The sequence below is a fragment of the Aphelocoma coerulescens genome, chromosome 1 (assembly GCF_041296385.1).
Source record: "Aphelocoma coerulescens isolate FSJ_1873_10779 chromosome 1, UR_Acoe_1.0, whole genome shotgun sequence".
Lineage (NCBI taxonomy): Eukaryota > Metazoa > Chordata > Aves > Passeriformes > Corvidae > Aphelocoma > Aphelocoma coerulescens.
In genome coordinates this window covers 115,485,022-115,512,091 of record NC_091013.1, presented here as the reverse complement: position 1 = coordinate 115,512,091, position 27,070 = coordinate 115,485,022, and the positions used below count along the sequence as shown (strand labels likewise).

Below are 27,070 nucleotides of genomic sequence, written 5' to 3'. Positions count from 1 at the left end.
GCAGCGCGGCCCCTCATGAGGGGCGGGCGGGGCGGTGCCCGCGCCTTGCGGCGGCCGGGGCGGGGCGGGGCGGGGCGGGGCGGGGCGGGGCGGGGCGGCCGTGACTGCAGCGGCTCCGGGGCCGCCCGCCTGCCCCCGCGGGTGGCACGGTGGGCTTGGGCCGTGTTCCCGTGTGAGAGCGCCGCGTGCTCGTAATCAGCGGCACGGGAGACTTGTCTGCGGGACAGACAGCGGCCAACAAGCTCTAAGGGTCACAAAACCGTAGGACGTTAAGGGGTTGGAATGGACCTTAAAGATGATACAGTTCCAGGGACACCTTCCACCAGACCAGGTTGCTCAGAGCTCCGTCCAGTCTGGCCTTGAACACGTCCAGGGATGGGCAACTTCCCTGGGCAACCTGTTCCTGTGCCTGACCACCTGCACAATAAGGAATTTCTTTCTAATATCCAACCTAGATTTCTCGTTGTTCATTAAGTAAAACAAGATACTGTATGTCAGTAGAACCAGATGGTGCCCTTAGTCAAGGACATCCTGGAGCTAGCAAGCTCTATGGATGAAATAAATCAAGGTGTTGATGTATATATTGCCGCTTTGGAAAAAGACTCAAGGTCTATGTGTCCTATATAATCCTAAAATCATCATGGTTGGAAGAGACCTTTAAAATGATCCAGTCCAACCCTACAGCACTGTCACTGTAACCCCTAAGCCACAAAACCCCATCATCCTGTGCCAGATACAGATGCCTCTTGAATGCATCGGGATATAGCTGAACCGCCTTCATTATAACATTAAATATCACACGTCCTGGTCAGAAAGATCCCTGCCCAGGTGAAGATCCTTCCCCTGAGCATGCACAGAAATTAAGTGGGATTATGTAATTTGTATGGTAATTATTAACCAATCATACTTGGAAGGTTACTAACATATTTTTGTGTATAAGTAATGCCATGGAAAGCCCAGTGGGCTGTGCTTGATTTGTGGAATACTGCCAAGCACCCAGGCTTCTGCGACTCCAAAATAAGTAAATAATTAATGTCTCTCTCAAGTGTGTCATTACTGGCTTGTTGCACACCATGTAGATGAATCTGAATTTTGTGGACAACAACCTTACAGCAGGTCCTGATGAGAGTGTGGCATGGCTACTTTTTTTTCAATAATTATTTTTTTTTTATGTTGTTGGGTGCTGAAGGATTAGAAATACCCCATGGGAACAGGAGCTTGCACCAGGTTCAGGAGAGAGTGAGGGAAAAAGTGAAGACCAACTTCAGGTAAGAACCCTGGGTTTGGTTTTGAGATGTGTGGCAGAAAGTGGAGGAGGTGAGTGGGCATGTGCACACTTGGAAGGGCAAACTTGCTTAATAAAATTATTCGGAAGCTCATGTTGCACAAAACTGAGGCTGCTGTTCAGACTCTCTTTTTGTGGTTTTGGGTTGCTTTTTGTGGTTGTTGGGGTATTTCCTTTCATCTATCTCATTGACATAACTGACACTTCCTTCAGTGAAAGTGCATAGGGAACCACAGTTCACATAAAATAAAAGCTGGAAATAATCTGATCTGCATCATTTTGATAAGTGACACAGAGTTGCTTCCTGCCTTAAGCTTTCTATTGATCTCTCTCAAAAATCAAATGATCTCCACTGGCCATAGTAAAAAAATAAAGAGAAGTTAGCAGGGCTATAATCACAGCAGGTCAATAATCAAAATTGGCTTTCAAACAAAGTTTAGTCAGTTTGCAGAAATCTGGCTGCGTGGAACAGAGGACCCTACATTTGATGTGAGACAGGGTTACTGAAGTGGCAATACTGGCATGGGCCCTGATTAACTTTTGGCCTGGTTTTCCTTGTCTAGGGCATGTGATGTCTCCCACATTCCTCACTGTTCCCCTGTCTGTTGGGGAATCTCCTTCAACATTCATCTGCTCTTCCTGCAGCCATCTCCAGTGGAGTTATCCAGACAGTCTCAATGAAAATAAATGGTGCAGCACTGACTTGGGAGATTCTTTGCAATTCTCCATCTCAGAATCCTCTTGAATTTAGTGTAAACTTAGACATGAGGATACAAACAGTGATGAAACACATCTGTGCATTTCCAAATCACTGGAAAAATCTGCCTCTTTCCTCAATCTAGCCACTTTTTTCATCTTTGGAGCTAAGAAGACTTACCCAAAGGAGGTAGCTGGTGGTAAATCTTTGACTTAACTGATTATGTTTGTCAGTGGTGGAACTGCTATCAGGTAAGGTCAGACCAGATTGCTCTGGCATCTCCCTGGTGGCTGGTTTCTCTGAGGGTTAAAAAATGCTGGCTCATTCTGGAGGCTGTTCCGTCTTGCTCAAATCTTGTGAAACACTTTGGTTTGTGTTCCACTTAGGCAATTTGCTGTTAAACACACAGGAGGAGTCAATCACATCATTAACAAATGTAGAAAATCGTGATGTAACCTCAATGAGAATAGGTAAGCATTTTTAAGGTCACTTTAACTGCTGTGGAAAATAATTTATATTCCGGTCTAGTCCCAGATACATTAATGCTAAGTCTCTAAGGAGAGACTGCAAGAAATGACTTGTATCTTGTAAATACAAACATCTGCACAGAGCCTAGTTCTTTCAGGCAGAAAGGCAAGTGTTTCCTGTTATATTACTGTAAGAGTTGTTGCTAGGAGTGCATCTGTGCACTTGTGTTTTATTTTCCTTCACATCATATTCTTTTCTCTTGTGTGCAGCTTTGGGACCCACCCTTCAGCAGCCCTTCCTTTTAAATAAATTCAGATAATGTGTACATCAACTGTTTGAAAAACACAAGGCTCCAGTGATAGCTCTCCTAGGGCTAGAGGTGTGGTTGGAAAATAAAATTCATAAGTAGTAGAGAGAGAAAGGATTTTCCTGTGTGGGGTGGGGATCAGATTAAAAAAACAGGGAACAGATCATCTTCAGCGCATCATACGATCAGTAGTCTTCCCCAGGGTGCTGAGGAGAGCCCAGTGCCTCTGAAGAAACTCATGTTTTAAATCTTCATTTGTCTGCTGTTTAACTTAGTGGGTGAAGGACTTTTCTGGACCATTTACACTGACTTGAAAATAACATTTGTAGCACTGGGGCCATTCCAGCAGATAACAAGTGTTGTGCCAGTATTTATATATTATTTGTTTTTTTGTTTTTTTTTTTTTTTCTTTTAAGCACTTAATTTAATTAATTACTATGCCAACATTTTAAGTCCTAGGTACCTGGCCTTGATAAATGGCCCAGAGAACTCCTCTGCCAGCCTGTGCTTTTCCATCAATGAATGAAGTTTGCCAGTGTCTCAAAATAGGGTTTAGGTACCCTAGTACTATATAGACAGAAAAACTATCTGGAAGTTTTCTGCCAGTAATGTATTTTCATTCATTCAGGATTCAAGGCTATAATCTCTCCTTGCAGTTTTTTGTCAGAAAGAATGAGTAAAGTTATTCTAAAAAGCATGGCAGTGGCTACATCTGCTGTTCCCCACTTACCTGCTGGTCTGGGGCTACAGCACTCTCCCACAAAGGGAAATATTTGGTGTTTATGTTGGAGGAATCAGGCCACATCCATCAGCCCAGGAGAGGCGCGGCTGATGCAACTCCCCGCTCCCAGGTCCAAGTGAAGGGAGGTCAAGTATGTATTCCCAGCCTAACCCAGCTCCTCCTGTGGTTTTCCCATTAGAGATGAGCCATCCTTTCCCCCTCCCGGGCTCTCGGGGCACACCACCTTCCCACAAAGAGGTCCAGCTGGATTGTTACTAACGCTGTCACACTCGCTCCCTCCTGGCACCACTGGGCTTCTGCCCGCCGGTCTGCTCTAGGGGACAGTAATTCTGGTCACTCCCTCGGGGCTCTCCAGCTGCTGGCACCCGGCCACACCAGTGCCTGGCCCAGCTGCTGGCACCCAGACCATCACTCAGTCCAGCTCCTGGCCCCAGGGACACGTAGGGGCCACACCTGCAGTCCCACTCCAGGTGCTGGCATTTGAGTTACTCCTGTCTGTCTGGTCACTGTCACCCAGGCATGTGGACTCTCCAGTGCATGGCTTGACAAGAGACTGGCACCAGACCCCCACACACATGGACACACCCAAAACAGAGAGTTGTTCACTCCAAAAAAAAAGTTATAAAGAAATTTAATAAGTAGAAAGGAACGCACTGTGCATGACAGATAAGTACATCACCCGGCAAATTCTTACACACAACTGGTACTTTCTATCCCTTTATCCATTTCCCTTACTTGTTCCTTCCCAAATCACCTAGATCTCTCTTTCTTTCCCTTTGATTCCTCCAGTAAGCATCCCACAAAGAGTCCTATACAATCCTTAAATGCTTTTCCCTTGCATCCTCTAACGAGTCCTATATCCATAGGATACAATCCCCCTCAGTCCTAAAGTTACTGTGGTGTTGACTCATCTTGATAGGTTCCAGTCTGCACGCTAGGGCCGAGGCTTTCCTGGGACAGCCCTAGGAAGAGCCTGGAATGGTTTTCTTTTATTCGGAGTTCCTGTCTGAGGGTTCCCATCTGCCAATTGTCCCTGTGCTCTTTGGACTTGTGAAAGTGGGCCATTGATGGGCTGTTGTGATGGGTGTGGGAGGAGCCAGGGCAGGGTGTTAATTGGGCTACAAACCACCCAACTGGCATTGTCTCTGAGCACTCCTTTGTGTGTTTTGGAGACAAGGTTTTGTCACATAATCGCACAGCTGATTTCTTTCTCAGCCTGGTTATGGAGATTTTGAAACCTACAAATTCTCTGGAGAGTGATACAAAGCGGAAACCAGTAATTATTATTGTTTCACGGGTAACACATAAACATCCCAGGGATGAGAGCCTGCAGACTTCCCTTCCCCAGGTGAATGATTTAACCAGTCAGCTACAGCTGCCAGCTTTCTCTTTTGACCTAGTGAATCTGGGGTTTCTTTCTGAACAGTGCCACGACCGCAAAAGGAGTGCAGGGTGCCTTACACCTCACCTATGTGATCAAGGATGTGACTTTGAACACCTATGAGTCGGGAGGCCTTTTTACAAAAGCTAAGCCATATCACCCTGCCTTGTTCCCATGCCTGTCTTTGCAGGGTTTTGCTGAGTGTTGGACCTACTGTGAATGTCCTGGACGAGGCCTCACAGGAGGTATCAGCACCTTTCTTCCAGGTTTCTCAGGGAACTCAAATGAGAGCTGATAATGCTTCTGTCTGCTCTCCAGAAATGGTAGCATTTGTGTTGGGGGTTGCAGTGCAGCAGGTCAGGGACTTGCTGGGCAAGTGCTGTAACCCTGATGACCAGTACATCCCAGAACCACATGGCAACCAGCTGCTCATGTGTGCTACAGCTACATCCCCTCTATGCCATCAATTTCGTCTATCATTAATGCCATGGCTCCAGTGAAACTACCACATTGTTCCAAGTATGCTGGACAAAATATGGGAAATCCTTAATATCTGGTAAGACCAGATTTTCAGGGTAGGAAACAAGGACCTGGCTGTGACACCCCAAATGCCCTGCCTTGGGTGTTTGTTAGACATCTCTGTGCTCAGAACTATCTGGGCAGGAAGAGAAGGAAAACTGGAAGCCTTTAGGTAACTTTGACAGTACATGTGCGCTTTCAGTCTCAACCTGCTGCTGAATGAGGGTGTTTTAGATTTGAGTTCTAAATGTTAGGTACCAAAAATTTTCCAAAGTCTTGTTTTGGATCTGGCCCTAAATAGGATGACCTGAGTAATTACAGACCTGTCAGAGTGACAGGGATCCCAGGCAAAAGAATAGAATCACTGACACAGGATTTGCTTCAATAATTAATCAAAGTAACGTAATTAACGCCAATCAACGTGGGTTTGCAGCAAATCAGTTCTGTCACATTGGTTTGTAATTGCATCAAAAAAGATACAAAGTGTGGTTGCTAAAGGTAACACATTCAGACACGTGAAGCACGTGACTCGACCACACAACACTGAATCAAGGATACAGATTTATGATACAAAGACCATCCAGTCTCTGGTTAAAGCATTGGCTTAAGATGTCTCAAAATGTAATTTTAAATAAGGAATTGTAATCACACTTTTTATTAAGATCTTTCTTAGGTTGTTTCTTGGCTGCATACTACTAAATACTTGTTGGTACCTTTCAAGGAAACATACAGTCATCACAGTTACTTGCAAAAAATACAAAGATTGAGGGAATACTTAATAAGGTAGGTGAGAGAGTGGGATATCCACCAAAGAGAGGCTTCCTATGTGATGTTATGTCATACTAGCAGCTGGTATGCTCCCTGGAAGGATAAACAAATATTAAGCAGGGATGATGATGCTGTAGTACTCCTGCTTTCATGCTTTTAGCAACTGGGCCTGGGAGGCTCTCTCTCCAGTTCTGATGTTAGCATAAGAATATAGCAAGCTAACAGTCTGTTGAACTTCCAGAGAGGATCTTAAGGGTGCTTTGATCACAGCCTGCTGTGTTACCTCTTCAGAAATGCCTTTAAGAGTGCCCTGCCTGCTGGCTTGGCAGTACTAGAAAGTGAAATTAGATTAAATTAGGGGCAGGGTGAGCTCCCTTCCAACCCAAAGTAATCTATGATTAGTTTTTGTAACATATGGGCTGTAGTTCAAACTAATCGATGTAGTGTGGCAAAGTGATGTGGCCTATTTTATTAAGAAAGCTGGATTGGACAGTCACAAAAGTCCAGGTTGTGAACTCCAAGTCCCTGAAGGTATTTGTGCTGCCCACAGTTTCTCTACAGCTAAAACCTTAGAGGGTTTAACAGCTCGTTATCTCCCAGGCTATCTGTAGATATGCAAGCAGGGTTTGTCCTATTGTGTATTTTTGCCTATAGTGACACACAAAAGATGGTGAGCTGGGATGATTCACTTGTGATCTTGTACCTATATAATAACTTCACAAAACATTATTGCTTACATGCCATTAGTGTTTTAAATGAAAATTTCAGGTTCAGTCTGTAAGTGTAGCAAAGCCATGCTATGATTTTTTGTGCCTAAAAAAGAGTCATGAGCAGCATAGGAAATTTACACAGAGGAGTAAATACTATAGGAGGATGCTGTTCTCTTGGGTTCTTCCTAATGCTGAATTTACATTACAGACCTGAAGGTTCATTGTAGCCAAATTTCTCCATTAAATATTCTAAATATTCTAAATATTCTATTTCTTGGTACAAACATCTGGGTATAAAACTACAAAAGCAGTTTATATATCCACATCACTCACTCCTGATGTTAGTAGGACGTAAAAGCTCTTATTATTGTGCTATCAAATGTAGCCAGGCAGCTTGGAAAAAAACAACATATACAGAGAGTGCATATATTTCAGCAGTGTCTTGCTGTGAAGCTATCAAGGATTAATAAGAGATTCCAGCGTAACACAGCAAATGAGGAAAAGTTTTACTCAGTAGCTATCTGAAGAGACTCACTAAACGCTATGAACTGATGCTGTGTCACCCAGTAAGTTCTGCGATGTGCTGATCTCAGTACTAAATCAAGAGAGCAGTGTCTAATGGCTGAATCCAGCATGGCATCCCAGAAAAGCTGTTGAAATCACTGTTTCTATGGAAATTTCTACAAGGGAAATCCAGGGGGTGAATGGCATGAAAATCTTCATGCAGCAGAGTTGGTTTTCAGGGGTGTTGTCGAGATGGGTCATTCTGACTGAGGTGCTGGTGTAAATCGTTCCACGTGGTGGTAACTTAAAAAGCTGACTCTGCTTATCAACAGAGGAAATGACCACAAAAGATTGGTACTGGAAGATGAGACGAGGGAGGGAGGAATTAAGTACTTGGCAAGGAGAGAAAAGAGCCAGCAGCTGCTACAGCATGAGTAAAAATTTGTTTGTTTGTTTGTTTCCCTGTTGTTCAGCTGAATTTGTTCATGATCCCATCGCTTAGAGAACTCCTTCAGGTGGAGTCGCGGTATCAGCAGTGAGATCAAACGCTGCTGAAGTGTGGTATTCCTCCGATTCCGCCCGGGACTAAATTACACAGGGCAAACACCGGGAATTTGCTCATCCGGTATCAAGTTTGTCAAGTGACTGAGGGAGATGAAGGTTTAAGGCCACCAGTATATTGTTTTTCAAAGGACAGAGAATCCCAGCTGGGCTGTGGCTTGAAGCCATCTGGCTAATTGCATAGGAATTTACTCACCGTTTGAAGGTGAAGTGGGGCTAACTGCAGTCATGCAGCTTTCTGTCTTGGGCTAAAAGGAAAGACAACATCCCAACATTAACTATTAAGCCAGCTCGGATGTTGCAATCATGAGATCAAAGGTCTGCAGAGATCTGGAACATCTATTCAGGGCCTGGGCATCCATCTTACGTGGAGATATACAAATGACAGCTCTTGTTAAATGAGAAAGGACCGTACAGTAAGTTTATGAGAATTTCAAAGCAGATGTAAATCCAACGTTACATGCGAAACAATGGTGCTTCCTTGTATTGAAAAGCTTTCCTTCCTTTGTCGTGAGTCAAAAGTTTAGCAAAAGTGATGTTTGCCAAATTTATTTGCAAAAGCTGGAGTAGATTTAAAAAAACAACAACAACAACAAAAAACCCAGTAGAAGCTAACAATAGTAATGCATAAGGGATTGTACTGCTCCCAGTGTTAAACAGATGAGATAGTATCAACATTGTCTCAGGAAACTCTGGATCAGAATCCTGGCCAGCTAAGTTACAAAAAGGCAAGGAACCAGGAGTTCACTTGAAATTTTGAGGTTTATCAGGAAAAATGGTTAGGGGGAGAAAGATAGCTTTGTATTTACCTTTTAGGAGTCTTAGTTCAGCCCATACAAACTTTCATGGATTATATCCTATAGATAGGTAACAATGGTGAAGCAGGCCCTCAGCGGATGCAAAGTATTATAGTTCCATCTGAATTTTCTGGAACCACACTTTGCTGGAGGCTAAATTTGTGGCTCTAAAGAGAGTTTTACTTTGTCTTCCACCTGCAAGTATGCACGAAGGCTGTGGGGTGTCAGATCAGTGTGCTGAAGGAGAACATCACTGTGGGCTGCTGCACATATCCATTATTTAGTGTAGCAGGGACTTACTTCTTAATAGTAACTGTTAGCTAGTACTGCAAAACAGTTAAATTCATAATGTATCAGGCCAGAGGAACATCAGGACACTGATTGGGGTGGGTGTGTATTTTTTTTAAAGCGATGCTGAATAAAAATAAACTTCCATGTGAAAAATATTTTTAAATAACATTGAATAGCTCCAAATAAAACACTTAAAACAGATTAACTGCCTAGGGATTGTCTCCTTGCTTAATTCCATTTTAACTGTACTAACAGAGGGACTACACCTGTTTGAAAACAACCAAAGATGTTTCAGCACATCTTTTATCACAGCAAACATGCTGGTTTGCTTTTTCCTTCAGAAATTATTGATCTTTTTTTTATTATTCACGCTTTTTAAGAAAAGCTTATCTTGCCTGTAGAGAAGTTCAGTCTGAAAGGCAAAATTATGAGGAATCTACAAGCAACTGGAAACCACCTGCTAGAATGTAAACAGCTCATACAGATTTACTGCAGCCATCCCTGTGCCCCCTGCCTTTAGCAGCAGGACCCACCAAGCGCTTTGCTTTCGAAAAATCAGAATAGTTTATGGGTTTTGGCAGATTCCAGACGAGACAAAGTTGGAGACTACTCCCATCTCTCATGTGGGTCACTGATGCCTGCACCATCCCAGCTTTGGTTACAAACACAAGCCAAGCCCTTTAAGAAAAGTGCCTGAGGATGAACAACGCTCAAAGGGAAGCTGTGCTGGATGCTGTGAATGGGGAGTGCCATTTTGCAAGGTGCTTCTCTCTGGTGCTGAGCCACAAAAGGAAGCACGATGCTATTTTAGCCAGCTCTAGAATGCTTTTTAGCCAGCTCTAGGTCCATGAATAATTCCACTGACTTATTAAGTTTTCACAGAAACTTTAAAAGTTTTAAGTACAGTTAATGTGTATCCACGTAGGTTTGCTGCGGCCAGGACCATTTAATTTCTAAGCAACATCCATATTCTAAAATGTCGGTTTTAGCTGTATGTGACCCCTTTCTCACCAAAAAAACCGTAACAACCCAAAAACAAACAAACAAAAAATCCCCATCACTTCGGGGTGTTGGCACGAAAACTTAACACCCCGCAACTCGGCTGCCCATTGTTAACAGAGAGAACACCTCCTTCACCTAAAATTATACTCCTTCTTTATCTAAAATTCCAGTAATTAGTTGCAGTGCCCATGCTGGAAATGGAAACCCCAGGGAAATTTAGAACAGGAACCGTCTACGCTCATTTCCCAAGGTATACACTTGGCTAATTTGGGGAGGACAGATGATCATCGGGGACATTTTAAAGCGCTTACTAGAGAAGTTGTAAGAACCCCGCTAAGAAGCGGGGATGCCGGGGAGTGAAGGAGTTGCAGAGGAACGTGCCGGGGTGCCCTTAGGCTGAGGAGAGGCACCAGGCAACCGAAACGCGCCTTTGCCGGAGGGAGGGCGGGCGGGAAGCGAAGCAGTTTCGGGAAGCCGCGTCCCCCTTCCCGCCGCCGCCCCCCGCCCGAGCCCCGCCGCCGCGCCCGGACAGCGGCGGGGGCGGCCTCGGGGAGCGGGCCCGGGGGAGGAGCGGAGCGGAGCCACACGGCGCGGCCGCTCCGCCAGCCCGGCCGGCTCTGCGGGGAGGCGGCTGCCCGAGCGGGGCCGCCCCCGCGCCTCTCCCGCCGCCCCGCGCCGCCTGGACCACTGGGAAGATGGATGGGCACGTCCTGGGATGGATCGTTCTCCTGTGGCTCGCAGGTAGGGCCGCGGGCGGGGGCACGGGTGTCCCGGTGGCCCCGACGTCCCCGTGCCGTGCCCAGCCCGCCGGGCTTCACGGCTTTCCTGAGGGCGAAAATGGGGACGTTTTGGGGAGATGCTGCGGAGGGAGCCGGCGTGGAGCGGGGGGCTGCTCGGGCACGTCCCGCGGTGCAGTTTACGGAGACTTCGCGGAGAGGGCTGGGGACGGGGGGGCAGCCGGTGCCTCCCGCCCGGCCGGGGCCGCGGGGCAGGTCCGAGGGGCCCCGGCGCTTCTCTCCGCGTGCTCCGCGGGGCGCTTGGGCCCCCGCTCGCCGCCGGGGAGAGAGCGCGCTCGTGTCGGGAAAGGAGGAGCCCGGCCGGGGGGCCGGAGTGTCCTTGGCCACGGTGCGGGGAGGGATGGCGACAAACCCCCGGCTCCCCCCGCCCGCCAGTGCCGAGCTGGGCCGGGAACAATTGGAGGAACTTCTCCTTTACCCGGTGTCCTGACCGCACATGCCGTCTCAACAGAGGTGTGTGGGGGGGGGCTGACCTGCCTCTGCCCCGGCTTCCAGGGGGGGGCAGAATTCCAGGGGGGCCCTCCCTGTGACGGTGCAGTTGAGCCCAGGCCTTTGTGAGCGCAGGACGGGACTGCCCCCCCAGCCCAGCTCGCCGACCACCGCTTGCCCCGCCGGCTCCCGAAGAGGTCGGGCAAGCCAAGCCTCCCCTAGGGCAGGGGGAGGGGAGCCGGAGGGGCGAACAGAGAGGGCTCAGCGATGGGGAGAGGGCAAGGAGGACAAGCTGAATAGGGGCTGGGTCTGAAGGCTGGGCAGCGAGGAAAGGAGGGGGTAGGGATTACAGCAGGGTGTGAGCGGCGGGGCAGCCGGGAACCGGGAAGCCCTGTCAGGTCCGGGGCAAGATCTGCCTCCTGTGAGCCGGTGCAGCAGCCAGGCACAGGAACAGCAGGCTATAGGAAAAGCTGCAGTAGGATGACTTAGCCAGGCGGGCTGGCTACAGGCTGAAAGAAGAAACAGACACTTGGGTTAAGTGGCATATATTTCCCACTGTCACCAATGTATCCCACAAAAAAGACCTCAGCCTCTTCCCTCTTCCTATTCAGATTTAGGATTCACAAGCAGTAAATTCGGCTTTTAGTCATAACACCTCTCTCCCACCACCCACCCACCCCTTTCCTTGCATTTTCGCTCTGAGTCATCTTCAACACCGGTGCCTGCCTACTGCTCCCTTCCAGGGTTTCACGGCCTCATCTGGGGCTTCAGCAGCTTCCAGCTCATCCTCTCTCCCTTCCTCCTTCCCTGCCATTTGGCTGCTTCCAAATGTATCCCACTTCAGTGAGTTGGTCTGGAGTGCCAGCACACCCTCAGCTACCCCTCCTTTCCTACTAGCCATAGTAGTGTGCTGATAAATAGCATCCAGGGGCCGGTAAAGGAGTACAGGGTGTAGCTAAACATGACATTACATTCCTCCCTCTTTTTGAAGAGCTTCTTTATCTGGACATGTCAGGCTAATCAGGACTTTTTTATCAAGCTAAAAGACCGGGCTGTTGACACTTTTCTCCCTCCACTGAGGGCAGTTCACGATTCCTGGCAGCGAGTGCTGTTTGGAGCATGCAGGGTCAATGCAGAGAGAGAGGTACCGCTGCAGTGGGAAGACCTTCCAGTTTCCTCTAGCCCTGTGATTTTGAGACAGGACTGCGTGCTGCTGGTGCTGTGGAGAGCTGGCAGGCACAGGCTTCCGGCAGGCAACAGGTTATCCATAGCTGTGTGCTGAGGGATGGAGGCAGTCAGTGCTCGCCTGCTCCCCTCCAGCCGCTGCTGCCCAGCCATAAATCAGGTGCTGATGTCCTTTTTCACAGCCAAGAGAAAGTAAATAAGCAAAGGTGTGTGAGTGTGTGTATGTGCACAGAAAAGGAAGAGGGGGGGCTAGCAAACGTGGATTCAAGATGTTCCTCTCCCCAGTGGCTGTGCAAAGGAATGAAAGGTCTGCATCAAGGTAAGGAGCCCTAATCCAGCCAGAGTGGTACACTCCGCTCTGGGAAAGAGAAGTGGGGGCTGGGAGGTGGAGGGGCCAGGAGACAGAGTGCAAGATGGGGAGGAAGCAGGGAGACAAAAGGGAGCACGAAAGAGAAGGCTCTCGTTCCCTTCTCTCCCCTCCTCCCTCCTCGAGGTGGGTTGAGAAATTTCTAATCAGCACTTTCAGTCCCTTTCCTCCCAGCAGTAATTCCTCTCTGTCCTTTGTTTGTCTTTAATTTTTGGCTCTTGCATTTATCTTTTGTTTGGTTTTGCGCACTGTGAGTTCTTACGGCAATTTGAAAAAAAATCCCATGTGAGGTACAATGGATTTGGTTTGGCTTCTCCCCCTCCTGTCCTGCTCTCCCACGTGTCTAAAGCTCATGTTTTAGTAACAACAGCAAATGGATGAAGAGCAGGTTGTTCTTTATTCCTTCCTGTGAGGTCACAAGGGTTAAGATATGTGTGGGGCTGTGCTCTCATTCTATAAAAAGAAGATCCCATTTGCCAAGTATCCTTAGTCCCTGTGTAAAGACTGTTCTTGTAAATTACCAAGTGCAGCTTGATTCTGGAATGAATCCTCCCATCGTGTTTACTGTTTTCTTATTAATGCTGTAATTTCTGATGCATTTAAAGCTAGAGAAAAGTACTGGACTGGAGACTGAACTCCAGTTTTAGTACAGAACAAGCAGAGCAAATTTTTTCTGCCTCACAACTTGGACTAAGCTTGGAAAAATTACAATTAGAAGACTGTCCACATTAAAATGGGATATTTTTGTCCTGATAAGTACTTTTCCACCAGTAATTTAGTAGTCAGTCCCTGTATACTGCTGCTGTACCTGTTCTTTGCCAGCCACAGGTCAGGAGGGCAGGCAGAGGGGGCCTGCTGGAGCACAGTTGTGCTTTGCTGTTTCTGGCCAGCTGACCACACTTCTTGGGAAGGCAGGGAAATGGATGGACTCTTTTACTTGTCTTGATTTAAAGTGTTCACCTGACTTCCCTTGCCTGGCTTCACAGAACATAAGTATAGTGTAACTGGGCAGAAATCTCATGTTTTTCTTACTTTTTATTCCTGTGAGGTCACCTTGAGTAAGCCTGTGAGGAGTAGAAATCCCAATGCTATCCCAAGGACAGGTATTATAGCTTGGTGTTACAAGGCTGGGAGAGATTCTTCGCATTTCTTTTGCTTTGTTCTCAGGCTTCTGATGAGTGATATTTCTGGGAATGATTTCTGGGATGCTGAACCAAGTCTAAATCAGGAGGCATCTGACAACTATAACAGCTTTCAGACAGTAGTAAGGGTGGGTTTGATCTGGTGGCCAGAGCTAATTCACTTGAGAGCACCCAGGGTGACTTTTGTGAATGTGTGAAAGGGAGTGTAAGGAGCACAGGGAAGCTGATGAAGAGAATGAAGTGAGGAGCAGGGGGTGCCTGGGGAGAGCACTACAGAGAGTGGGGAAGAGCAGGAAATAGTCCAATGTCTACTGCAGTCACTTTGCACAGCCTGGGCTGTCCTACATGGAGGGTTTTTGTTTTGAGGTTCTGTCCTTTGAGTGCTGGGTGTGCAAGGCCATGCTTTTCTGCAGCTGCTTTGGGTTTTTCCCTTTCCAGGTTAAGCAGTTTGAGAGCTGAAATTCTTGGTTTTGCCATGGAGCTGTGAAAAACAACCATGCTTTCACCTCAGCTGCAGCTGACCTGTTCAGGCATTGGTTTCTTGCTTCCAAAAAAGTTGACAATTAGTGGTCACGTTGCTAAGAATACAAGTCTGATAGGAACCAGACCAAGACATCCTATTATTTTCCCATAAGGCACTCAACACAATCTGATGGTGATGGCTTTTGCTGATAAATTGCATGGATTGGATTTAGTCCAACATGAGTAGGCAAGAACCTGTACAATACAATCTCAGTGATCCCACTGGCTCTCCATTCATCTGTTTACACAGCTCTTTATTATCTCTGACTTTCTGGTTTCAAAGCCCAGATCTTGTACTTCCTGATTCAGGCTTGATCCACATTTGAAACGTGGAACTGGGTGCCAGTATTCATCGGTGGGGGAAAGAACACTTTGTAATGATGCATAGTATCCAAGATGCCAAAAACAATGATCCTTTTGCCCAACAGTTTACTTTAGTTGGGAATTGGTATAAGCTACCCTAAGGGCACTGTCTCTCACCAGTGAAGAGATGCTTTTCTGCCAAAGCCCTGAGGTAAAGTCTAGGAGTAGCTTTCCTGAGGTGCCTGGTTCAGGACCCAATGATTTCCATTCTCCTGTGTGCACAAGTGCCACTCCTGTCAATAAAGGTACATGAAAATGGGGGAGGCAATTTTTGTAGTTTCATAGAATCAGCTGTACTACCGCAGGCAAGCAGTAGCACGAGCCAGGTAATTGCAGAGAAGGAGATGAGATGTATGCACAGATAGGGAGGGAGACCCATGTGACCTGAAGAATAATGTGTGCTGTCTTCTCTTGGACTCAAGTCTTGCATTCCAGAAGGAGAGAAAGACCTGTTCCACTCAACTACAGTACTTGGCTTTGCCGTTACTTCCAGGGTTTGGTGCGTCAGGTCAATTTTATTCTGACTGGTTGATATTTAATGTCCCCTCCAGTCCAAACCATTCTGTGATTCTATTCCTAGAGGCTGTGTAGTGAAGCTAAATCTTCCTGGGATTCATTTCATCTCAGGGAGGCATAGACTTCTCTGGAGGTCAATGGCAAAGCAAGAGCCTCAGTTATCACCTCTCAGTTGCCTTCTCTCTATTGCTCAGGGAAGGCAGTTATGAAGATCGGGCTCACAAGGCTCAAACCCGCCCTTACAAATATCCCCTCTGTAATCACTTCCTGGAATTTTCTTTAATCACCAGTGAAATGTATTAGTGATAGCTTGTGTGTAGTGTTGATTGCATAGTTTGAATGCATAATCTGAGGATAGCTCAGGAAAGGAATCAGAGAAAGGAGACAAATGCACATTGCCAATTGAAACAGACAAACCCCATACAATTATATTTCGGAAGTGTGATTATTTTTAAGCTCTTTCTCTGGGAGTGTGTGTGTATATATATATTTGTACAGACACACAAAACCATGGGTTCTTTTTATTTTCTAAGAGTAAGGATAAATGTGTTTTTAAGATTGATTAATATTTTCAGATCTTTTTCTGTGGGTTTAGGAGAGCAAGAAGGGAGGAAAGCAAAATAGTCACGTAGTCATGAGACTCCCAGGAGCTACATTTTTTTCTTGTGAAACCTGAAACATTCACAATGAACAGGTTCCTTCTCTAGAGTGCAGGAATTGCATTTCCATGATGGTTTTGAAGTAAGGGCTTATTTTGCTCTGTCTGCATTAGTCAAAACATAGCACAACACAATTCAGTTTCTTTTTAGTCCTATTTGTCTTAAACTAGACAAAGAGCTACCATGGTGCTGTCACTAAGCTTCTCGTAATTTTTCACATATTTCGTTCCTTTTTCTCTGATGTATTAACAACCCAGAGTTCTGTCCTCTGGTATGTCTGAGGCTCTTCTTATGTTGGCTACATTACATTTTGAGGTCAGCAGTTTCTTCTTGAAGGTGAGGAAGTCCTATAATTGCCATGCTTGGACATAACTGATCAGTGTAGAGCCACCACCATCTTGTCTTCAGGCAGTCAAGCATCCTGGTGGCCTTTTTGGTGGACACTGTTACAGCAGTGACGTACTACATGAATCAATTCCAATAATTCTTTTTTGGCAGAGGAAATAACAGGTGTATAATTTCCCAGTTCAGCCATATATAATTATATATAATTTGACTTAAATAGATCTAAAGTTTCCTCTGCTCCAGTCTCTCAATCTGAGGCGCTGTGTTGCTCTTAAATGCTATTCCTGGAAAGAATCCGAAAATAATACTTAAGAAGTTAATAAAGAGCTTGAGATAGGATATAGAAGGTGCCAGATAATTTTCTGCACGTCTCCAAAATGCTTTTGGGGAGAAAAATAATTCCTGCATTCTCCCAAAAGCTGCTTTTCTTTTCTTGATATAGGCATTTACATGGGGGTAGGGTGGGGAAAGTTATTCAGATGAGAATTTGCTAAAGCTCAGCTAATCATTTATTAAAGCAGTCCCTGGCTTGCCAAACTCATTAATCTCATTAACAGGGAAGGAGGGCTGTGGTGCATGGTTATCTGAGAGCACTGTGTTTACTAAGCAGCGTACTTGGTTCACAAGGGAAAGATTTAAATATTCAGTGTGTCACTGTTTTATCCCTGGAGCTGAGGTAACGTGATGAGTCACTTGATCAGCTCATGCACATGCTGGCTTTGGCCTCAGACTGTGAGGGGTCAGGCACAGGGTTTCCAGACACATGTCTGACATGGACCAATTTGTTTTTCAAGGGGTTCTTCATGTTTCTTGCATTCAGACGCAACCCAGAAAGCACAAATCTCTGGAGAGGAGAGGATAAGACATCACCACTTGGTTCACCTTGAGAAGCAAGTGGTGGCATTCCCTTAGTGCCACATGGCCCCTATGTTTGGTCCCTGGGTAAAAGAAGCTTGGCAGAAACATCCCAGCTGCCACTTCCTGAATAATCTCCTTGCCTGTGCCTCGGGAAGGTGCAGGAGCTGCTTCATTCCCCTTCCTGTCCTGTGGGAGACCTCAGCTGTACTTGGTGGTACTCTGGAGAACAGCCACACTTCAGTGTTTGGATTTGGGTCTGGGAACTTCTGGCAGACCTGATAACCTCCTGTGAAAGTACAATGTGCCTGATGTCCTGCATTCATTATATGCATAATCTAGCATTGCTGTGCAAATGCCACAGCACCCTTGTGCTCTTCAAGCCTTCACATAGTAGTCCCCAAGGTCAAATCCTGCCTAGATCAGTAACTCTTTGTTAGTATCAGTGACTGTCTTGCATACCTGAAATAAGCTTTCCCCTAGGTTCTGTCTATACTGTGTTTTTCTCTCCAACTGGGATTTATAGACTTCATTGTGCTTTATAGTTCAGACAGTGATAACTTGTTGAATTTAATATTCCCTGTTTTTCCAGCCTCTTCGCTTTCCTTTGGTTTTGAATCCTGATCATGCAATCTCCTCTTGCTTTTGCTTTTCAGGTCTGCAGCTGTCTCCAGCTTGACCTTGTCTCTTCATGCCTGCTGTTGTTACACAGTTGATGCATTTATTGCTCTCTGTGTGCTTCAAGCTCCAGTGCTTTAGTCTGTGCCTTCCCCCCCCCCCCCATTCTAAAGATATCTCCTGTCATTTCACTTTCTTTTGCCAACTTCCATCTCCTTTTCATCTCTGTGTTCTGGAGTGGGTGGATTATTTTTGCTGACTCCATTTCTTCTTCTCTCTACCATTTCTGAATCTCCTGCAACCTGACTGCAGCCCTTTGTACTTTTTTTGACCTGGGCTGAGACACCTTCTCCAGCTGCTTCCAGCTGAATGCAAGCTTCCATGATTGTCATCCTGCTTATCCTTCTGTTTCTTGTATTTGCTCTGATACTTTATCCTTACTCTGTTTTCTTCTTTCTTGCATTTTCCCTTCTCTTCTATTGCTTCTTGATATCAGGAAGCCTTTCTTTGTCCTCAGTCTTTTCATTCCTCACTAAGCTTCTTCAGGTTCATCCAGTCCCTTCTCCAGATGTTGTGTAAACTTTCTCTTCTGCTTTGCTGTCCTGAATGTTTCCTTGTAATTCCTCTTTTTCCCTGTGTGCTGCTCTGGGTGAGGTGTGTGGTAACACCAACATTTTCCATACTGACCCTGATTCCCTTTTTCCAGTGTTGGATGAGTGCTCTCAGACATTGCTACCTGCAGCACAAGGAGGGAAGCAATGAAGGGCACGTGGGGGAGTTTTGGCCGTCCCTGTGGGTGGATGGAGTGCCTCACTCTCCCGAGTGCTCTCTGCTGACATTCTGACACCTCAGCTACACAAGGGTGTAGCAGCAGTCCCCTGCATCTTCTTGGGGGCCTTAATGCATCAGCTCCAGGCTACAGCTCTCCTGTCAGCTGCTAGATAAACATTATGTATTGAGATCCCTCTCCTCCCTGGGAATGTGAAAAACTTGAGTGTTTGGGCCATTTTTCTCCACACCTCCCACATGGAGCAATTTCTCTCAGTGTTACTTGCCAGCCCTGGGAAGAGCTCTGTGATTTGGATCCACTCCTTCGTGCATCTCTAGGGTTTGGCAGAGCAGGCAGCACTAACTAGGCACCAGTGCAGAATGTGCTGGTCCAGGCACTGTGTGTTGCCTGACTTTTAAAGAGGAGGTGTGATGCCACTGAAACAGGGAGGGAGGTGACTTATTCTGCAGTGGGGTTGTCATGAACTCAGGATCTAGCCCCTTGCTGACCTGCTGTACAAGTGGAGCATGGCCATCCCTAAAATACCTCTTCTTTATGTTTGAACCTGCCACAGAAGCCATGAATCATCACACCATTGTGTTAGGGCTCCTACAACATGAGGATGCTACATTTGAGCCTTCAGCCCCATCATGCTGTGTTTTTCTTTGTGACTGTAAGCTATGAAAAAGCAAACTTATTTCTACTGACAACATCTGCGCTTACGTACATTGAGGAGTGTTGCGCCCTAGCACCTGGAACAGATGGACAATTTTACCTATTTATGTGGGGAGAATGATGCTATGATGAAATGCAGTAGCTCCCTCTTCAAGCAGTGCCACGGCATATGATACTCATGTTTTTGTTTTCTAGCTGAGGTGGAAGGGTTGCAGGTCACTGTGCCTGAGAAGAAGAAGGTGGCCATGTTGTTTCAGCCTGCTCTGCTTCGCTGCCATTTCTCTACTTCTTCCACCCAACCAGCTGTGGTACAGTGGAGGTACAAATCCTACTGCCAGGACCGGATGGGAGAAGCTCTGGGTATGGTGACTTCTGGTTTGCAAACAATGAGCAAGAGGAACCTGGACTGGGATCCCTACCTGGACTGTGTGGACAGCAGGAGGACGGTCCGTGTCGTGGCCTCCAAGCAGGGATCTGCCATCACCATAGGAGACTTCTATAAGGAAAGAGACGTCAGCATCGTCCATGGTAACTCTCCTATCCCAGTGATGCTTGGTGGGGGCTGGAATGGACCCTTAGCAATTTGGGATACTGGAGTCTGGCAGTAATTGTTCAGTTGACTCTTAGAAAAGGCTGTGGGAAGAGAGCTGTTGTTTGTCAGACATTTAGGATTCAGCCAACCAACGCTAGACCCAAAGGTAATTTCCTTTGGCACTTCCCTTCAATTGACTCCATGTAGGTCTTCAACTCAGATACAGTATCCTTTTTTCCTTTCCATGAAGTGGAAGGTTTTTATTCCTGAATTCTGCGTATTGCTGTATATATAGATTTCCCTTAGCAAAGGGATGGCAGCAAGAGAGATACAAATTCAGTCTTTGCAGGATAGGTTTTTCTTCCTTGCAAATGCCACTGATGTTTTCCTTGTTCTGAAATACCAAGATTATCCTACACCTCATGTTTGCTCAGCCCCGGACTTCACCGGCTTACCCTGTCATGAACCTAAACCCACACAGCCTTGGGCAGAGTGAAAGGAAGAGATTTCCATGGGGTGAAGTCAGGTTGGGTGGAGATGAGGGATGGCAGGCTCCTTAAACATTTTTGTGTGGAAGGCTGTGTGAGAGACCTTGTCCCTCAAAAGTACAAGGTGTCTGAGACTCGGCATACCACCTAGCCAGAAGTGGAGACTCCTTGGTGTGGAGAGCATGTGATCAGCCTCAGCAAGAGGGAGTGTTTTCCTTTGTGTAACCTCTTTGCAGATGACTGAGGTGCTGTAGTGGAGACACTGTCTAAGCCCTTTTTCGTGACATGAATAGTGTTGGGACCCCAGCCTTAGGTGACAGGAAGGACAGAGACATTAGTGACCCCTTCTCCTCTTGGCACTTGCAGAGTGAGCTGCCTCTGCAGCATTGTCTGTCTTCCCACCTACAGCCAGAAGTCCCGAGCATGTTGTTTTTTCCTGAGTACTGTCATATTCTGGCTAAGGTTAACCCCTCTTCTTAATAAGGAAATGAAATGGATTTGGGACACAGAGATGGACCGAGTGCATTCAACATTCCATCCTTCCTGTAAGTGTTGGAGGGAAAGCCTGACTTTTCTTTTTTGCCTTCCAGATGCAGACCTGCAGATTGGGAAGTTGATGTGGGGAGACAGTGGCCTCTATTACTGCCTTATTATCACACCAGATGATGTGGAGGGCAAGAATGAAGAATCAGTGGAGCTGCTTGTGCTTGGTGAGGCCTCTTGTCAGGCTGCTTTTTCGGCAGATACCTGATGCATCTCTCCTCCTGCTCTCTCTCCATCTCTGTGCACTGTATTACTATGGGTGTAAGAGCTATGTAAAACAGTGCCTGCAGCACTGTCACCATTGCCTTGCACCTTGTGCAGTCATTCACACCTAGGCAAAGTGGGTGGCAAATGCTACCAAACCAGAATAGTAATGTTTACACCCACACTGCTCACACGTTACACAGGCGTAAATGACTGCAGAAAGTGCAGGGCTGTGGAAAGGCAGAACCCTTGTTTTTAAGGGATAAAACAATAAACTTGCAGCAAAATGAACATTTGAGACAGACACCCAGAAGACATCAGATTGTGTGATTTTTGCAGTCCTCATCCCACTCTTCTGACCTGTGAGGATGCCAAGAAGCACTGTGTTGAATGTGTCAGTTTGGGAGATTTTTTTTGTGTGCCCAATAACACTTGTCCAGTTAGAGGTGCAGTTTCACAGTCAGCCTAATCAGGTCTGAGCTGGTGCTGCCACTAACGGGATCTACCCTCTCTGTGGTGTGTGTGCTTGGCTCTGTTTCTGTTAAACTCCCTTGAGCACTGTGCTGAGCAGGATCAGCTTCTTCCCTATTTGCAGGGTTTGCTTTCAGTGGTGGCTTCCATGATACAGCTCACTGTAAAGGTCAGAAAAGCAGCCATACCAACTAGAGGAGAAAAGCAGAGTGGAATGGGCCTTTCAGGGACTTTTGCTGACATGCCTTGAGCCAGCTGTAGTACTTCAACCCTCGATACCCCAGGAGAGCAAGCCGAGTTTTTCCCGACTTACCTTAAGACCTTACCATGGTTCTTGTGTGTACAGATTTGTGCATCCTGTGATGGAAATATTAAAAAGCTTGGGTTGAAAGTGTGTAGGTGATCTGTGGAGGTGTACAATAAAACACGTCTGTCAAGTGTTCCCTTGCTCTCCTGCCTAAGGTCAGAGTTTAATTGATATTTATACTTGAGCTGTAGTTATCATCACCAAGTAAACCAGTCTGTGTGGGTGAGTGACTGTCACAGTGCCATTGCCTCTCCTCACCCCTTTGGATGTAAGTCAAACAATGGACAGTTGGAGGGGAAGGTCAGAAAGTGGAAGGTCAGTCTGGTCACTCCAGAAGACAGTGTCACACGCCTGTGTAAATCCACAGTGTGACTGTATCATCTGCCACTTAGTAGCAGGCCCAGGACTGACCTGTGTGAGTTCAGGTGAGGTTATCTCTGCCAGGTGGCAGTGGTAGCTGTAAAAATCCTCCCCTGAGGTCCTGTCTCTGGTTGTGTAGTGATGAGTTGCTGAATTTTTGTCCCTTCTTCACCTTCCTGTCTAGGATTTGGTGTCTTCCTCTTGTGTATCTACAACTGTGCTCAGACACCAGTGATGCAATAGTGCCATGGTAACAGGAAGAATCTGGTTTTTCAGTGTGTACAGAAGACTGGGGGGAGAAAACATAGAAATCCCCTCCTCTGGAGCTGGCTTGATGTCTCTGCCCCCAGTTCATTGTGGATATGTTGGAGGGCATGTGTAGCTTAGGCTGCATCACCCTTGACCACATATGCTTTTCTGTTCGGCCTCTGTGTCTGACCTTGCACTTTATGCAGCTCTCTGCCAAGTTTGGCAGTAGCATGAAAGCAGACTTGTCGTGGGCATACTTCTGCCTCATGCTGTTAGGCAGCTTCTGTATATTGCTTTTCCTGGGTAGAGGCAACATTCCAGCTTTTGGTGCAATTCCAGGGTTACCTACCAGTTTTCCTCCCTCCTTCTCTCCCCCTTTCTGCATTATTCTTTTCCTTCTGCCTTTGCTGTTTTTTTTTTCATTTTTGTTTATCTCTCCCCATTGATGGCTAAAGGATGAAGCAGCCAGTGATGAAAATACCATTTCTTAATATTCTGCATATTCCAGGATATTTTTTTGTTCCATCCCACTGCTTGGAGGGAGACACTAAATACAGATGTAGATTGTAGCAATTCCACCGTCCTAGGGGACATGTGGTAAAAGGGTTTTGTTTGTTGTTTTGCTGCTCTTTGGGTGGAACCCAGATTCCCTGTTAATAGACGTTGGAGCAGCAGAGGGATAGTGTGTGAGAGATGCCATGATTCCCAGAGCACATTGCTGTTTGCTCCCTGCTGACAGTGGTCTCTCAGATAAAATTTACATTGCTTCTTTTGGGGTTGCTGCATGCTTTAAGCATATATTAGAATTTTGAATAGAGCAGAGGTTCTACCCACTCACATTATCATTGGGGTGACAGAGGAATCAGAACAGAAAAGGAAATAAGAAAATATCCTTTCTAGTGGTTTCATATTAATGCTGGAATGAAAGGGCAGTTTAATATCACATTGAAACTGTGAAAGGACTGAGAGACAAAAATGGTAGGTACCATACTAATAGCATCAATAAATTAATGGAAGTTTAGTTAGCTAAAAGTGGAGGGTCCTGCTTTTATACAATGAGTTGCACCACAAAAAAATTGGTCAAAAGGCACTTTATCACGACTTAGAGCAAAATCCAAAACCTGGGCAAGTTACAGCATTTCCTTTTTTCTTAGGAAAGCAATCACTGAGACTATCAGCGAACTGTTAAGTAGCCAGGGATCCTGGGTCATGATGGGATTGCATGTTGGGTTTTGTTACCTGGATGTGTCATGTTGACACACAGAGCTGCTGGTCAGCTCTGCATCAGACCCCATGTGCTGTCCTCATGTCACTCTTATTTCAGAAAAGTATATAAGCATTTATTTATATCCATTTGTCCTCAGCAGAGCTGATAGGATTTGTAAAGCATACCTGATGTTAAGCACGTGCTTACTATGTACTTTGCTGAAAAGACTGTCCAGTATCTTTTGCTTAGTCAGGGACTTAAACCCTCTATAAGGGAATCAGTGGAGGTGAGGGAAGAGGGGTAGCAACCTCTGCCTCAGAAACACAGGAGGTGGACTGGTAGTGAACCTCCTGAAGGGTAAGGAGAGAATTCAGATTAAGAAAATACTATTACACATTTATTCTATTTTAAAAAATATTCTTTAGTCCTTATTGCTCTCAACAACTATCTGAAGGAGGTTGGTAGCAAGGTGGGGGGGGGTCACCCTCAAGCTGTGCTGGAGGGGAGTTCATGTTGGATATCAGAAGGAATTTCTTCCCAGAAGGATTGGTTTAACATTGGAATGGGCTGCCCAGGGAGGTGTTGGAAGTCCCTGTCCCTGAGCTGTTTAAGGACAGACTGGATGTGGCACTCAGTGCCGTGGTCTGGTTGGCAAAGTGGTGTTTGGTCACAGGTTGGACGCAATGATCTCAGAGGTTTTTCCAACCTAAATGATTCTGTGATTCTGTGATATATGTGCATTTTGATGGCATTTGGAATCTCCAAACAGGATGTAGCATGCTGGAAACTGTATGAACTCTGCTTCTGCTGCAGACTAGTCCAAAGCTTAGCAATTCCACAGCAGGAATCAAGTGACACTCCCTGCACTCATGTGTTTTATTAGAAGAGGAGAACCTTTGCTGACATTACAGATGGGCTAATGAATCCATTTGCAACTTTATACATTTTATTTTTTAAACTTTTTAATGTGATTGAATCTAAAAGGCTGAATCCTAAATTGAAGGAAGTCTACGTTTCTGTCATAGTAGGTGGCAGCTAATGTTCTCCTTCTTGAAACGCAGACAGTGCTATTAATCATATTGTTATTTGTAGCCCCTGTGTATTGCTTTTTATATGAGAATGTCAATGGGCTTCAGTAAAGTAATTTATTGCAGCCTTTCTGAAGGGAGCTGCACGTGTACCAGTGCAGGGATGCAGCGTGCCTGGAGTAACCTTCAAACCAGAAGTACAGGGCAGCGTCAGCAGATACCCCATCCTAGCTTCACGTCACCAGCTCACATCAGGAAGCAGTCCAGCCTCATTGCATGGCATTGCATACAACCCAATAAGCCTTCCCAAGAGCCAGAATTTACTAACCAGGTGCAGGGACCTATGGAAGCTGCTACACTGCTCCTTCCCAAGCTGGAATAGCTACGGAGCCGTGCCTGTACCTACAGCTCAGCGCAGCTGAGACCTGGAACACATAGGTCTGTGCAAGCTCAGTGATGTTTGCGTTCTGAGGTTTTACATAGCTTAGACATGCCTCACAAAACAGTGGCTCTATTCCCAAGGACCTGTCAAGTTTCTGGAAGAGGTCAGAAAGTACTCCACTAATCCCAGTTGTTGGTTTGACACTTTGATTAGTGATCCATGTGCTTTGCTAGACAGCTATTGCCTGCTTTCTTTTCCATCCAATTCAGCAGCTAATATTACATAAACTGTGTATCAGTGAAATATTATTTTATAGTTAATCACAGAATCATTAAGGTTGGAGAAGACCTTCAAGATCATTGAGTTCAACCTTTGTTTGAAGACCACCATCTCAACTAAACCGTAGCACCAGTGCCACATACAGTTGTTTCTTGAAAGCTTCCAGGGATGATGACTCCACCACTTCCCTGGGCAGCCCATTCCAGTGCTTAACCACCCTTTCAGTGATGAAATTCTTCCTGCTGTCCAACCTGAAACTGCCCCGACACAGCTTGAGCCATTTCCTCTCATCCTGTCACTTCTTCCCTGGGAGAAGAGGTCGACCCATCTTTCCTACACCCTTCTTTCAGGCAGTTGCAGAGAGTGGTGAGGTCCCCCCTGAGCCTCCTTTTCTTCAGGTTAAACACCCTCAGTCATTTCTCATCAGACTTGTGCTCCAGATCATTCCCCAGTTCTGTTCCATTCTCTGGACTCACTCCAGCCCCTCAATATCTTTCTCAGAGTGAGGGGCCCAAACATAAACACAGGACTTGAGGGGCCTCGCCAGTGCCTGAGTGCAGGGGGACACACTATTCCTGCTGCAGGCCAGGATGCCATTGGCCTCGTTGGCCACCTGGGCACACCTGGCTCAAGTTCACTGCTTTTGACCAGCACCCCCAGGTCCTTTTTCATCAGGCAGTTTTCCAGCCATTCTTCCCCAGCCTGTAGCGCTGCCAGCTTCTCCAGGAAAATGCTTTGGGAGACACTCTCAAAGGCTTTATTAAGTCCAGGAAGACACATCCACAGTCTTTCCCTCATCCAATAGTTGGGTCACCTGGTTGTAAAGGAGATCAGCTTGGTCAAGCAGGACTTGCCTTTCCTAAACCCATGCTGGATCCTGTTGATCCTCTGGTTGTCCTGTATGTGCTGTGTGGTCGCACTCAAGATAATCTATTCCATAACCTTCCCAAGCACCAAGGTCAGTCTGACAGGCTTGAAGTTCCCCAAACGAATCTTTTAGAAACTGAAGCTTCTCCCATTGTTTTGCTTTAAATAACAACAATTAGCACTTGAGGTTTGTGTTAATTTCTGGAGACAGAAATTAACATTGGCACTTAACATTGGTAAACTCACATCTTTGGTAGTTTGTATTACCAGCCAGTATCCATATAGTCTAAATGCAGAATTTAAGAAGTCTAACACCCATAGTAAAAGTAGTAAAGGATGTAAAGTAAAGAATGTAGATACATGCACACACAGCATATTGTACAGTAATTAATGCACTAATAGAGACATGTGTTGACTTTCAGTGAGGATGAATCTCCACTGGGACACGTGTGTATGGTGTGCAATGCTAATAAGGCAGTTCTTACTCAGCAAAGTGACTCAATAGCTGGTATAAATATAGCCAGGTTTGGAGTCTCTTCTATGTCAGGAGAGACTGTATTATAAAATTTGACATGATTTTGGAGATTGAAAAGTTCTTGGCAAAATTTTCCCTTACACGATGTTGGTTTTAGGATTTTGCTCTGATTTGCTGAAAAGCTGCCAGCAGCATCTGAGCCAGTGCTCGGTCACAGGAGTTGGCAGAGTTGTGCTGGTGGCCTTGTACTGGGGATGTGTTGGGCCAGATCTCAGCTGGGAAAATGTGAGCAACTCTACGGAGAGGGCTTGCCGATCTTGAGCTGTGACCAAAGGTGGGTAGTGCCAGCAGGTGAAGGAAGTGATTGGCACACTTCCTCTTAAAGATCCTGGGGAAGTGTTGAT

General features: G+C 46.1%; 1 protein-coding gene across 8 annotated transcripts in view; it reads left to right on the top strand.

Annotated features, from left to right (window-relative positions):
• Window positions 1–1,081: 1,081 nt before the first annotated feature.
• The window catches only part of ILDR2 (immunoglobulin like domain containing receptor 2), a 51,389-nt gene continuing 25,400 nt past the window's right edge, over window positions 1,082–27,070 (top strand). For 6 of the 8 annotated variants that reach the window (XM_069025202.1, XM_069025201.1, XM_069025200.1 and 3 more), the window contains exons 1-3: window positions 10,644–10,773; window positions 19,470–19,802; window positions 20,885–21,004. In XM_069025202.1, the coding sequence (XP_068881303.1) occupies window positions 10,728–10,773; window positions 19,470–19,802; window positions 20,885–21,004 (499 nt within the window). In that variant the 5' untranslated portion in view covers window positions 10,644–10,727. Of the gene's footprint in view, window positions 1,269–10,602; window positions 10,774–19,469; window positions 19,803–20,884; window positions 21,005–27,070 lie in introns of those variants that run through there. The other 2 variants (XM_069025203.1, XM_069025204.1) reach the window with 2 other exon arrangements.